The 14,236-nt window shown below is 53.6% G+C and overlaps 1 protein-coding gene across 1 annotated transcript; it reads left to right on the top strand.

The window, feature by feature from the left end:
• The first annotated feature begins 10,628 nt into the window (after positions 1 to 10,628).
• Positions 10,629 to 12,064, top strand: LOC136646074 (hemoglobin subunit epsilon-like). Its single transcript, XM_066622640.1, is given in 4 exon segments — positions 10,629 to 10,767; positions 10,884 to 11,106; positions 11,938 to 11,960; positions 11,962 to 12,064. Coding segments are annotated over 4 exon segments (441 nt in total). The 5' UTR covers positions 10,629 to 10,675.
• Positions 12,065 to 14,236: the final 2,172 nt, after the last annotated feature.

Raw genomic sequence — 14,236 nt, 5'->3', positions numbered from 1 at the left:
CTGGGTCACAAGAGCCCAAGTGAATGAGGACCGGCTGCAGTGGGCGCTCCCCTGTGTCCGTTGACACAAGATGCCTTTGTCACCCATGGGTGGCACCCTGCTATCAGCCCCAGGCAAAGAGGGCCTCTTTCCCTGCCATGTTGTGGACAGATCTTTCCAGTGCTGCTCGTTCCAGGACTGATAAACCCTGCTGGCAATGGAGGTGGCTGCAACCGGCTTTGCTATCTGGACCTCCTGCTCCCCAGAGAGAGCCACACCCCAGGACAGGCTGCCTGCTTCTCCCCAGCTCCACCAAGCCATGGTTCTCCCCCCCCCCCGCCCCGCTCATAGCTCCACCCAATGATTGCACCCACCTGGAGTGAGGAGGAGCTTTGGCACAGGGTATAAAGACCTTGCTGAGACCTCTGCTCAGCTCAGACACTTCTGCTGCACAGCCGAGTGACCTTCCTGACCCTCCATCCTCCACCATGGTGCACTGGACTGGAGACGAGAAGAAGCTCATCACTAGCCTTTGGGCCAAGGTCAATGTGGCAGACATTGGTGGCGAGTGCCTGGCCTAGTAAGTTCAGGGAAGGCCTTGTGACTTGGCTGTTACCTGAGGTCAGTTGGGAGTGCCTCCTCCTCCCCGCCCCCGAAACCTAACCCCTGTGTGCCTTTCTCTCTCCCTACCTGCAGCTTCCTGATTGTGTACCCCTGGACCCAGAGGTTCTTTGGCCACTTTGGGAACATTTCCAGTGCTGACAGCATCCTTGCCAATGCCAGGGTCAAAGAGCATGGCAAGAAGGTGCTCACCTCCTTTGGAGATGCCATCAAGAACCTGGACAACACCAAGGAGACGTTTGCCAAGCTGAGTGTCCTGCACCGTGAAAAGCTGCGTGCGGACCCTGAGAACTTCAAGGTGAGGTGCCCCCCTTGCTAGGCAGCTTGCCTTGATTGAGGGAGGAAAAGGGTGGCCGGGTCCTACTCCTCGCTGGCCCAGCTGTCACCACAACCACAAGCTCCCCCTCTCGTCTGTGAAGGGTGATGCTTAACACCCCCAACGTTCTCCGCCGGACTTAGTCTGGGGTGGGTTGAGTGCTCCACAAATCCACGGGGGTTCAACAACAAGAGGGTTGAGGTGTGTGTGCACGTGAGAGGCAGAAGAACCACGGTGCACTTCTGTGCTAGGTGTTGCTTTCCTGGCCGGTTGGGGTGGGGGGCGGGGAGGAATGACTCCGCCTGTGACCTCGGTGAGGCTTAGTGGAGAACCCAGGCAGGAGGCGGTTTGCTCCGGCCGTCCTTTGCACTTTCTTCTGCGCTCCCTTCTAACTTCTCTGGGGCTTTTTTCCAAACTAACACTCTCACAGCAGTGCTGGCTGTTGCAAGCTAAGGATGACATAAAGTGGCCGGATGGAGAGGCAGAGCCTGCCTGGGCCTTCGGTGTCCGTTCACATGCTACTCTTTGGAGTAGAGGAAACACCTGCACATGTCTGGCTCCGTCCACTGAGTGGGAGGCCTGGCTGTGAAGGGAGCCTAGTCACCCCTCAAGAACGCCACCCTGAGAAAGCCCCACTCCTGGACTTTTTGGGTGGGGAAGCCCAGCCGTCCTCCCCCCTCCAGCTCTCCCCAAAAGGAGCAGCTTGTGGCTGGCTGCGGCTCCGTGCAGGGCAAGCGAGGCAGACAGCTGTGGGGCAGGGCAGGCCTCAGGCTCCACAAGCAGACGGCTTCATGGCCTCCTCTTCTCTTCCAGCTTCTGGGCGGCATCCTCATCGTCATCGGCTAGGCAGCCCACTTTGGCAAGGAGTTCACCCCGGAGGTCCAGGCTGCCTATCGCAAGCTGGTGGGTGCCGTGAGCCACGCTCTGGGACGTCAGTACCATTGAGGGGAACCAGCTGCCTCCCGGCCACCTTGTCACCCGCAGGAACTCCCTTCCAGCCACTTGTGACAGTTCCTTCGAATAAAGTTGACTCCCTGCAGTCCAAGCTGGTGCCTGTGTCTCTGTGGGTCCTGCTGGTGGGGTGTAACTGGTCAATGGCATCTCCTGGGGGAAGGGGAGGCCTGCTTAGGGGGGTAGGCCAAGTGCAGGTTGGAGGGAAGGCAGGTCGATTTTGGACGCTCTCCACACACATCAACCTGGGTGTTTGGGTTTCACGCTCCTTGCATGGCTTCCTGTGTCGTTGTCACCCTCTCCCCCCCCAGGACAAGGGTAATTCTTCTGATTCCATGTAGTGTCTCTAAGGTCCAAGGTGTCCATGGGTGAAAATCTCCAAGATAAATGGGAGTACTGGCATAAGAACATAAGAACAGCCCCACTGGATCTGGCCACAGGCCCATCTAGTCCCATCTTCCTGTATCTCACAGCAGCCCACCAAATGCCCCAGGGAGCACACCAGATAACAAGAGACCTGCAAGGCCTCCTGGGAATTGTAGTTAAGAACATAAGAACAGCCCCACTGGATCAGGCCATAGGCCCATCTAGTCCAGCTTCCTGTATCTTACAGCGTCCCACCAAATGCCCCAGGGAGCACACCAGATAACAAGAGACCTGCATGCTGGTGCCCTCCCTTGCGTCTGGCATTCTGACATAACCCATTTCTAAAATCAGGAGGTTGCACATACACATCATGGCTTGTACCCCATCATGGATTTTTCCTCCAGGCCACACCTGGAGGATTGTGTCCAGTTCTGGTCGCCGCATCTCAAAAAAGACATAGTGGAAATGGAAAAGGTGCAAAAGAGAGCGACTAAGATGATTACGGGGCTGGGGCACCTTCCTTATGAGGAAAGGCTACGGTGTTTGGGCCTCTTCAGCCTAGAAAAGAGGCGCCTGAGGGGAGACATGATTAAGACATACAAAATTATGCAGGGGATGGTCAGAGTGGATAGGGAGATGCTCTTTACACTCTCACATAACACCAGAACCAGGGGACAGCCACTAAAATTGAGTGTTGGGAAAGTTAGAACAGACAAAAGAAAATATTTCTTTACTCAGCGTGTGGTCGGTCTGTGGAACTCCTTCCCACAGGATGTGATGATGGCGTCTAGCCTGGACGCCTTTAAAAGGGAATTGGACAAGTTTCTGGAGGAAAAATCCATGACGGGGTACAAGCCATGATGTGTATGCGCAACCTCCTGATTTTAGAAATGGGTTATGTCAGAAGGCCAGATGCAAGGGAGGGCACCAGGATGAGTTCTCTTGTTGTCTGGTGTGCTCCCTGGGGCATTTGGTGGGCCGCTGTGAGATACAGGAAGCTGGACGAGATGGGCCTATGGCCTGATCCAGTGGGGCTGTTCTTATGTTCTTAAACTACAATTCCCAGGAGGCCTTGCAGGTCTCTTGTTATCTAGTGTGCTCCCTGGGGCATTTGGTGGACCCCCGTGAGATACAGGAAGCTGGACTAGATGGGGCTATGGCCTGATCCAGTGGGGCTGCTCTTATGTTCTTAACTACAATCCCCAGGAAGCCTTGCAGGTCTTTTGTTATCTGGTGTGCTCCTTGGGGCATTTGGTGGGCCGCTGTGAGATACAGGAAACTGGACTAGATGGGCCTGTGGCCTGCTCCAGTGGGGCTGCTCTTATGTTCTTAACTACAATTCCCAGGAAGCCTTGCAGGTCTCTTGTTATCTGGTGTGCTCTCTGGGGCATTTGGTGGGCCGCTGTGAGATACAGGAAGCTGGACTAGATGGGCCTATGGCCTGATCCAGTGGGGCTGTTCTTATGTTCTTATGTTCTCAATACCTTTTCAAGCCCTGCGTAGTGGAGGAGGGCTGGCTGTGGGGAGTCCCATGGAGGCGCCTTCCCCTTGGGCGAGAGCAGTGCAATTGGCTGAGCTAAAGAACCTAATTTTCAAAGGGAAATGTTGGAAAATGACATGGGGGGGCAGCAGGCAGGTCCGAATTTGCTGCTGCTCCGAGCAAAGGGAATGGGAAGTGGGTGTGGAGAGGGAAATCCCTCCTAGAACCACCTGATGCAGGCTGCATCCGCTGGAACCCGCATGAATCAGTGCATGGAGACAGGCTTAAGCAGTGACGTGGCTAAGTTTGCAGACGACACCAAACTTTTCCCAGTGGTGACGACCAGAAGTGATTGTGAAGAGCCCCAGAAGGATCTCTCCAGACTGGCAGAATGGGCAGCAAAATGGTAGAAGCCTTTGAATATCGGTAAGTGTAAAATCATGCACCTTGGGGCATAGAATCAAAACTTCACATGTAGGCTGATGGGTTCTGAGCTGTCTGTGACAGATCAGGAGAGAGATCTTGGGATGTGGTGGTGGGCAGGTCGATGAAAGTGTCTACTCAATGTGCAGCAGCAGTGAAGAAGGCCAATTCTATGCTTGGGATCATTAGAAAAGGTATTGAGAACAAAACGGCTAATATTATAATGCTGTTGTACAAATCGATGGTAAGGCCACGCCTGGAGTATTGTGTCCAGTTCTGGTCGCCACATCTCAAAAAAGACACAGTGGAAATGGAAAAGGTGCAAAAGAGAGCAACTAGGATGATGACTGGGCTGGGGCACCTTCCTTATGAGGAAAGGCTGCGGCGTTTGGGCCTCTTCAGTCAAGAAAAGAGATGCCTGAGGGGGGAAATGATTGAGACATACAAAATTATGCAGGGGATGGATATGGAGATGCTCTTTACACTCTCACATAACACCAGAACCAGGGGACATCCACTAGAATTGAGTGTTGGGAGAGTTAGAACAGACAAAAGAAAGTATTTCTTTACTCAGCGTGTGGTTGGTCTGTGGATCTCCTTGCCACAGGATGTGGTGATGGCAACTGGCCTGGACGTCTTTAAAAGGGGATTGGACAAGTTTCTGGAGGAAAAATCCATGACGGGGTACAAGCCATGATGTGTATGCGCAACCTCCTGATTTTAGAAATGGGCCATGTCAGAATGCCAGATGCAAGGGAGGGCACCAGGATGAGGTCTCTTGTTATCTGGTGTGCTCCCTGGGGCATTCGGTGGGCCGCTGTGAGATACAGGAAGCTGGACTAGATGGGCCTGTGGCCTGATCCAGTGGGGCTGTTCTTATATTCTTATGTTCGGGTTTTGAGAATGCAAACACCCATTTGGGGGCCATCTTGGTGGGCTGAGTTTGGCCTGGGCCTCAGGTCAGGAATACTGGGTCACAAGAGCCCAAGTGAATGAGGACCGGCTGCAGTGGGCGCTCCCCTGTGTCCGTTGACACAAGATGCCTTTGTCACCCATGGGTGGCACCCTGCTATCAGCCCCAGGCAAAGAGGGCCTCTTTCCCTGCCATGTTGTGGACAGATCTTTCCAGTGCTGCTCGTTCCAGGACTGATAAACCCTGCTGGCAATGGAGGTGGCTGCAACCGGCTTTGCTATCTGGACCTCCTGCTCCCCAGAGAGAGCCACACCCCAGGACAGGCTGCCTGCTTCTCCCCAGCTCCACCAAGCCATGGTTCTCCCCCCCCCCGCCCCGCTCATAGCTCCACCCAATGATTGCACCCACCTGGAGTGAGGAGGAGCTTTGGCACAGGGTATAAAGACCTTGCTGAGACCTCTGCTCAGCTCAGACACTTCTGCTGCACAGCCGAGTGACCTTCCTGACCCTCCATCCTCCACCATGGTGCACTGGACTGGAGACGAGAAGAAGCTCATCACTAGCCTTTGGGCCAAGGTCAATGTGGCAGAAATTGGTGGCGAGTGCCTGGCCTAGTACATTTAGGGAAGGCCTTGTGACTTGGCTGTTACCTGGGGTCAGTTGGGAGTGCCTCCTCCTCCCCGCCCCCGAAACCTAACCCCTTTGTGCCTTTCTCTCTCCCTACCTGCAGCGTCCTGATTGTGTACCCCTGGACCCAGAGGTTCTTTGGCCACTTTGGGAACATTTCCAGTGCTGACAGCATCCTTGCCAATGCCAGGGTCAAAGAGCATGGCAAGAAGGTGCTCACCTCCTTTGGAGATGCCATCAAGAACCTGGACAACACCAAGGAGACGTTTGCCAAGCTGAGTGTCCTGCACCGTGAAAAGCTGCGTGCGGACCCTGAGAACTTCAAGGTGAGGTGCCCCCCTTGCTAGGCAGCTTGCCTTGATTGAGGGAGGAAAAGGGTGGCCGGGTCCTACTCCTCGCTGGCCCAGCTGTCACCACAACCACAAGCTCCCCCTCTCGTCTGTGAAGGGTGATGCTTAACACCCCCAACGTTCTCCGCCGGACTTAGTCTGGGGTGGGTTGAGTGCTCCACAAATCCACGGGGGTTCAACAACAAGAGGGTTGAGGTGTGTGTGCACGTGAGAGGCAGAAGAACCACGGTGCACTTCTGTGCTAGGTGTTGCTTTCCTGGCCGGTTGGGGTGGGGGGCGGGGAGGAATGACTCCGCCTGTGACCTCAGTGAGGCTTAGTGGAGAACCCAGGCAGGAGGCGGTTTGCTCCGGCCGTCCTTTGCACTTTCTTCTGCGCTCCCTTCTAACTTCTCTGGGGCTTTTTTCCAAACTAACACTCTCACAGCAGTGCTGGCTGTTGCAAGCTAAGGATGACATAAAGTGGCCGGATGGAGAGGCAGAGCCTGCCTGGGCCTTCGGTGTCCGTTCACATGCTACTCTTTGGAGTAGAGGAAACACCTGCACATGTCTGGCTCCGTCCACTGAGTGGGAGGCCTGGCTGTGAAGGGAGCCTAGTCACCCCTCAAGAACGCCACCCTGAGAAAGCCCCACTCCTGGACTTTTTGGGTGGGGAAGCCCAGCCGTCCTCCCCCCTCCAGCTCTCCCCAAAAGGAGCAGCTTGTGGCTGGCTGCGGCTCCGTGCAGGGCAAGCGAGGCAGACAGCTGTGGGGCAGGGCAGGCCTCAGGCTCCACAAGCAGACGGCTTCATGGCCTCCTCTTCTCTTCCAGCTTCTGGGCAACATCCTCATCATCATCGGCTAGGCAGCCCACTTTGGCAAGGAGTTCACCCCGGAGGTCCAGGCTGCCTATCGCAAGCTGGTGGGTGCCGAGAGCCACGCTCTGGGACGTCAGTACCATTGAGGGGAACCAGCTGCCTCCCGGCCACCTTGTCACCCGCAGGAACTCCCTTCCAGCCACTTGTGACAGTTCCTTCGAATAAAGTTGACTCCCTGCAGTCCAAGCTGGTGCCTGTGTCTCTGTGGGTCCTGCTGGTGGGGTGTAACTGGTCAATGGCATCTCCTGGGGGAAGGGGAGGCCTGCTTAGGGGGGTAGGCCAAGTGCAGGTTGGAGGGAAGGCAGGTCGATTTTGGACGCTCTCCACACACATCAACCTGGGTGTTTGGGTTTCACGCTCCTTGCATGGCTTCCTGTGTCGTTGTCACCCTCTCCCCCCCCAGGACAAGGGTAATTCTTCTGATTCCATGTAGTGTCTCTAAGGTCCAAGGTGTCCATGGGTGAAAATCTCCAAGATAAATGGGAGTACTGGCATAAGAACATAAGAACAGCCCCACTGGATCTGGCCACAGGCCCATCTAGTCCCATCTTCCTGTATCTCACAGCAGCCCACCAAATGCCCCAGGGAGCACACCAGATAACAAGAGACCTGCAAGGCCTCCTGGGAATTGTAGTTAAGAACATAAGAACAGCCCCACTGGATCAGGCCATAGGCCCATCTAGTCCAGCTTCCTGTATCTCACAGCGTCCCACCAAATGCCCCAGGGAGCACACCAGATAACAAGAGACCTGCATGCTGGTGCCCTCCCTTGCGTCTGGCATTCTGACATAACCCATTTCTAAAATCAGGAGGTTGCACATACACATCATGGCTTGTACCCCATCATGGATTTTTCCTCCAGGCCACACCTGGAGGATTGTGTCCAGTTCTGGTCGCCGCATCTCAAAAAAGACATAGTGGAAATGGAAAAGGTGCAAAAGAGAGCGACTAAGATGATTACGGGGCTGGGGCACCTTCCTTATGAGGAAAGGCTACGGTGTTTGGGCCTCTTCAGCCTAGAAAAGAGGCGCCTGAGGGGAGACATGATTAAGACATACAAAATTATGCAGGGGATGGTCAGAGTGGATAGGGAGATGCTCTTTACACTCTCACATAACACCAGAACCAGGGGACAGCCACTAAAATTGAGTGTTGGGAAAGTTAGAACAGACAAAAGAAAATATTTCTTTACTCAACGTGTGGTCGGTCTGTGGAACTCCTTCCCACAGGTTGTGATGATGGCGTCTAGCCTGGACGCCTTTAAAAGGGAATTGGACAAGTTTCTGGAGGAAAAATCCATGACGGGGTACAAGCCATGATGTGTATGCGCAACCTCCTGATTTTAGAAATGGGTTATGTCAGAAGGCCAGATGCAAGGGAGGGCACCAGGATGAGTTCTCTTGTTGTCTGGTGTGCTCCCTGGGGCATTTGGTGGGCCGCTGTGAGATACAGGAAGCTGGACGAGATGGGCCTATGGCCTGATCCAGTGGGGCTGTTCTTATGTTCTTAAACTACAATTCCCAGGAGGCCTTGCAGGTCTCTTGTTATCTAGTGTGCTCCCTGGGGCATTTGGTGGACCCCCGTGAGATACAGGAAGCTGGACTAGATGGGGCTATGGCCTGATCCAGTGGGGCTGCTCTTATGTTCTTAACTACAATCCCCAGGAAGCCTTGCAGGTCTTTTGTTATCTGGTGTGCTCCTTGGGGCATTTGGTGGGCCGCTGTGAGATACAGGAAACTGGACTAGATGGGCCTGTGGCCTGCTCCAGTGGGGCTGCTCTTATGTTCTTAACTACAATTCCCAGGAAGCCTTGCAGGTCTCTTGTTATCTGGTGTGCTCTCTGGGGCATTTGGTGGGCCGCTGTGAGATACAGGAAGCTGGACTAGATGGGCCTATGGCCTGATCCAGTGGGGCTGTTCTTATGTTCTTATGTTCTCAATACCTTTTCAAGCCCTGCGTAGTGGAGGAGGGCTGGCTGTGGGGAGTCCCATGGAGGCGCCTTCCCCTTGGGCGAGAGCAGTGCAATTGGCTGAGCTAAAGAACCTAATTTTCAAAGGGAAATGTTGAGAAATGACATGGGGGGGCGGCAGGCAGGTCCGAATTTGCTGCTGCTCCGAGCAAAGGGAATGGGAAGTGGGTGTGGAGAGGGAAATCCCTCCTAGAACCACCTGATGCAGGCTGCATCCGCTGGAACCTGCATGAATCAGTGCATGGAGACAGGCTTAAGCAGTGACGTGGCTAAGTTTGCAGACGACACCAAACTTTTCCCAGTGGTGACGACCAGAAGTGATTGTGAAGAGCCCCAGAAGGATCTCTCCAGACTGGCAGAATGGGCAGCAAAATGGTAGAAGCCTTTGAATATCGGTAAGTGTAAAATCATGCACCTTGGGGCATAGAATCAAAACTTCACATGTAGGCTGATGGGTTCTGAGCTGTCTGTGACAGATCAGGAGAGAGATCTTGGGATGTGGTGGTGGGCAGGTCGATGAAAGTGTCTACTCAATGTGCAGCAGCAGTGAAGAAGGCCAATTCTATGCTTGGGATCATTAGAAAAGGTATTGAGAACAAAACGGCTAATATTATAATGCTGTTGTACAAATCGATGGTAAGGCCACGCCTGGAGTATTGTGTCCAGTTCTGGTCGCCACATCTCAAAAAAGACACAGTGGAAATGGAAAAGGTGCAAAAGAGAGCGACTAGGATGATTACTGGGCTGGGGCACCTTCCTTATGAGGAAAGGCTGCGGCGTTTGGGCCTCTTCAGTCAAGAAAAGAGATGCCTGAGGGGGGAAATGATTGAGACATACAAAATTATGCAGGGGATGGATATGGAGATGCTCTTTACACTCTCACATAACACCAGAACCAGGGGACATCCACTAGAATTGAGTGTTGGGAGAGTTAGAACAGACAAAAGAAAGTATTTCTTTACTCAGCGTGTGGTTGGTCTGTGGATCTCCTTGCCACAGGATGTGGTGATGGCAACTGGCCTGGACGTCTTTAAAAGGGGATTGGACAAGTTTCTGGAGGAAAAATCCATGACGGGGTCCAAGCCATGATGTGTATGCGCAACCTCCTGATTTTAGAAATGGGCCATGTCAGAATGCCAGATGCGAGGGAGGGCACCAGGATGAGGTCTCTTGTTATCTGGTGTGCTCCCTGGGGCATTCGGTGGGCCGCTGTGAGATACAGGAAGCTGGACTAGATGGGCCTGTGGCCTGATCCAGTGGGGCTGTTCTTATATTCTTATGTTCGGGTTTTGAGAATGCAAACACCCATTTGGGGGCCATCTTGGTGGGCTGAGTTTGGCCTGGGCCTCAGGTCAGGAATACTGGGTCACAAGAGCCCAAGTGAATGAGGACCGGCTGCAGTGGGCGCTCCCCTGTGTCCGTTGACACAAGATGCCTTTGTCACCCATGGGTGGCACCCTGCTATCAGCCCCAGGCAAAGAGGGCCTCTTTCCCTGCCATGTTGTGGACAGATCTTTCCAGTGCTGCTCGTTCCAGGACTGATAAACCCTGCTGGCAATGGAGGTGGCTGCAACCGGCTTTGCTATCTGGACCTCCTGCTCCCCAGAGAGAGCCACACCCCAGGACAGGCTGCCTGCTTCTCCCCAGCTCCACCAAGCCATGGTTCTCCCCCCCCCCGCCCCGCTCATAGCTCCACCCAATGATTGCACCCACCTGGAGTGAGGAGGAGCTTTGGCACAGGGTATAAAGACCTTGCTGAGACCTCTGCTCAGCTCAGACACTTCTGCTGCACAGCCGAGTGACCTTCCTGACCCTCCATCCTCCACCATGGTGCACTGGACTGGAGACGAGAAGAAGCTCATCACTAGCCTTTGGGCCAAGGTCAATGTGGCAGAAATTGGTGGCGAGTGCCTGGCCTAGTACATTTAGGGAAGGCCTTGTGACTTGGCTGTTACCTGGGGTCAGTTGGGAGTGCCTCCTCCTCCCCGCCCCCGAAACCTAACCCCTTTGTGCCTTTCTCTCTCCCTACCTGCAGCGTCCTGATTGTGTACCCCTGGACCCAGAGGTTCTTTGGCCACTTTGGGAACATTTCCAGTGCTGACAGCATCCTTGCCAATGCCAGGGTCAAAGAGCATGGCAAGAAGGTGCTCACCTCCTTTGGAGATGCCATCAAGAACCTGGACAACACCAAGGAGACGTTTGCCAAGCTGAGTGTCCTGCACCGTGAAAAGCTGCGTGCGGACCCTGAGAACTTCAAGGTGAGGTGCCCCCCTTGCTAGGCAGCTTGCCTTGATTGAGGGAGGAAAAGGGTGGCCGGGTCCTACTCCTCGCTGGCCCAGCTGTCACCACAACCACAAGCTCCCCCTCTCGTCTGTGAAGGGTGATGCTTAACACCCCCAACGTTCTCCGCCGGACTTAGTCTGGGGTGGGTTGAGTGCTCCACAAATCCACGGGGGTTCAACAACAAGAGGGTTGAGGTGTGTGTGCACGTGAGAGGCAGAAGAACCACGGTGCACTTCTGTGCTAGGTGTTGCTTTCCTGGCCGGTTGGGGTGGGGGGCGGGGAGGAATGACTCCGCCTGTGACCTCAGTGAGGCTTAGTGGAGAACCCAGGCAGGAGGCGGTTTGCTCCGGCCGTCCTTTGCACTTTCTTCTGCGCTCCCTTCTAACTTCTCTGGGGCTTTTTTCCAAACTAACACTCTCACAGCAGTGCTGGCTGTTGCAAGCTAAGGATGACATAAAGTGGCCGGATGGAGAGGCAGAGCCTGCCTGGGCCTTCGGTGTCCGTTCACATGCTACTCTTTGGAGTAGAGGAAACACCTGCACATGTCTGGCTCCGTCCACTGAGTGGGAGGCCTGGCTGTGAAGGGAGCCTAGTCACCCCTCAAGAACGCCACCCTGAGAAAGCCCCACTCCTGGACTTTTTGGGTGGGGAAGCCCAGCCGTCCTCCCCCCTCCAGCTCTCCCCAAAAGGAGCAGCTTGTGGCTGGCTGCGGCTCCGTGCAGGGCAAGCGAGGCAGACAGCTGTGGGGCAGGGCAGGCCTCAGGCTCCACAAGCAGACGGCTTCATGGCCTCCTCTTCTCTTCCAGCTTCTGGGCAACATTATCATCGTCAAAGGCAGCCCACTTTGGCAAGGAGTTCACCCCGGAGGTCCAGGGTTCCTTTCACAAGCTGGTGGGTGCCATGGCCCAAGCTCTGCCACATCAGTACCATTGAGGGGAACCAGCTGCCTCCCGGCCACCTTGTCAACCGCAGGAACTCCCTTCCAGCCACTTGTGACAGTTCCTTCGAATAAAGTTGACTCCCTGCAGTCCAAGCTGGTGCCTGTGTCTCTGTGGGTCCTGCTGGTGGGGTGTAACTGGTCAATGGCATCTCCTGGGGGAAGGGGAGGCCTGCTTAGGGGGGTAGGCCAAGTGCAGGTTGGAGGGAAGGCAGGTCGATTTTGGACGCTCTCCACACACATCAACCTGGGTGTTTGGGTTTTACGCTCCTTGCATTGCTTCCTGTATCGTTGTCCCCCTCTCCCCCCCCCATTCGAAACCCAGCTTGTTGATGGTGATCTTGTTGAACTTGGTGGTCTTTGGCTCTTGTGAAGATCCTTGGTGTATCAAGTATATATACAACCAAGGTCATGGATGTACAGCCATGTGAGGACACTGCATGCCATTTCCTGATCCAGTGGGGCTGTTTTTATGTTCCTGGTCTTCAACCAGGTCTCAGTCCAGTAGAGGACCTGCCCTCTAATTCCTGACTGTGGAGATTTTTAGTAGCTTTTGGTGAGGGACCGTGTCAAACGCCTTCTGAAAGTCCAGATATATAATGTCCACGGGTTCTCCCGCATCCACGTGCCTGTTGACCTTTTCAAAGAATTCTATAAGGTTTGTGAGGCAAGACTTACCCTTACAGAAGCCATGCTGATTCTCCCTCATCAATGCCTGTTCGTCTATGTGTTTTGAGATCCTATCTTTGATGAGGCATTCCACCATCTTACCCGGTATGGATGTTAGGCTGACCGGCCTATAGTTTCCCGGGTTCCCCCCTCTTTCCCTTTTTAAAAATAGGCGTGACATTTGCTATCCTCCAATCTTCTGGCACCATGGCCGTTTTGAGGGACAAGTTGCATACCTTAATCAAGAGGTCTGCAACTTCATTCTTCAATTCCTTAATAACCCTTGGGTGGATGCCATCAGGGCCCAGTGACTTATTGATCTTTAATTTATCAATGAGGTCTGAAACATCTTCTCTTTTAACCTCTATCTGACTTAATTCCTCGGTCAGGAGGGGCCGTTCGGGCAGCGGTATCTGCCCAAGGTCTTCTGCCGTGAAGACAGATGCAAAGAACTCATTCAATTTCTCTGCCATCTCTAAGTCTCCTTTTATCTCCCCTTTCCCTCCCTCATCATCCAGAGGGACAACCGCTTCTCTGGCGGGTTTCCTGCTTCTAACTTATTTAAATAAGCTTTTATTATTCCCCTTAATGTTGCTGGCCATGCATTCCTCATATCTTGGCCTCCCGTATCATCTTCTTACATTTCTTTTGCCACAGTTTATTTTCCTTTTTATTCTCCTCATTAGGGCAAGACTTCCATTTACAGAACATGGGCACTCTGATGGCTGTGAGATACAGGAAGCTGGAGTAGATGGGCCTATGGCCTGATCCAGTGGAGCTGTTCTTATGAAGCTTCCTTGCCCTTTACAGCCTCTCTAACTTGGCTCGTTAGCCATGAGGGCACCCTCCTGGATTTAGTGGAATCCTTCTTTCTTTGCGGTATACACCTCTGCTGGGCCTCTATTACTGTTGTTTTAAGCAGCCTCCATGCACTCTGGAGAGATTGGACTCTTTTTACCTTCCCTTTCAACCTCCTTCTAACCAGCCTCCTCATTTGAGGGAAGTCCACCCGTCAGAAGTCAAGGGTTTTTGTGAGAGATTTGTCTGGCATTCTTCCCCTGACATGCATGTCGAAACGGATCACAGCATGATCACTGTTCCCCAGTGGCTCTGTAACATTGATATCTCTAACCAGGTCCTGAGTACCGCACAATATTAAATCCAGAGTCACCAGAGTCACCAGTCTTCTGGTGGGCTCCGTGACTAGCTGCTCTAAAGCATATTCATTTAGCATGTCAAGGAATCCGGTCTTCTTTTCTTGACCAGAACACAAATTGACCCAGTCTATATGAGGATATCTGAAGTCCCCCATGATTACAACCCTTTCCCTCCTTGTCACCTCCCTGATCTGTTTCCTCATTTCAAGGTCCCCTCCCGATTTCTGGTCTGGAGGACGATAGTATGCCCCCAGTATTACATCACTCCTCAGGCCTGGTAATTTAACCCACAGAGATTCTATGGTGGAGTCAGACTCACCTTCAATGTCTACTTTGCTGGTT

This window comes from Tiliqua scincoides, chromosome 3 (assembly GCF_035046505.1).
Source record: "Tiliqua scincoides isolate rTilSci1 chromosome 3, rTilSci1.hap2, whole genome shotgun sequence".
In the NCBI taxonomy this organism is placed as follows: Eukaryota; Metazoa; Chordata; class Lepidosauria; order Squamata; family Scincidae; genus Tiliqua; species Tiliqua scincoides.
Note: the sequence above shows the minus strand (reverse complement) of the source record. Positions and strands in the feature narration are given on the sequence as shown.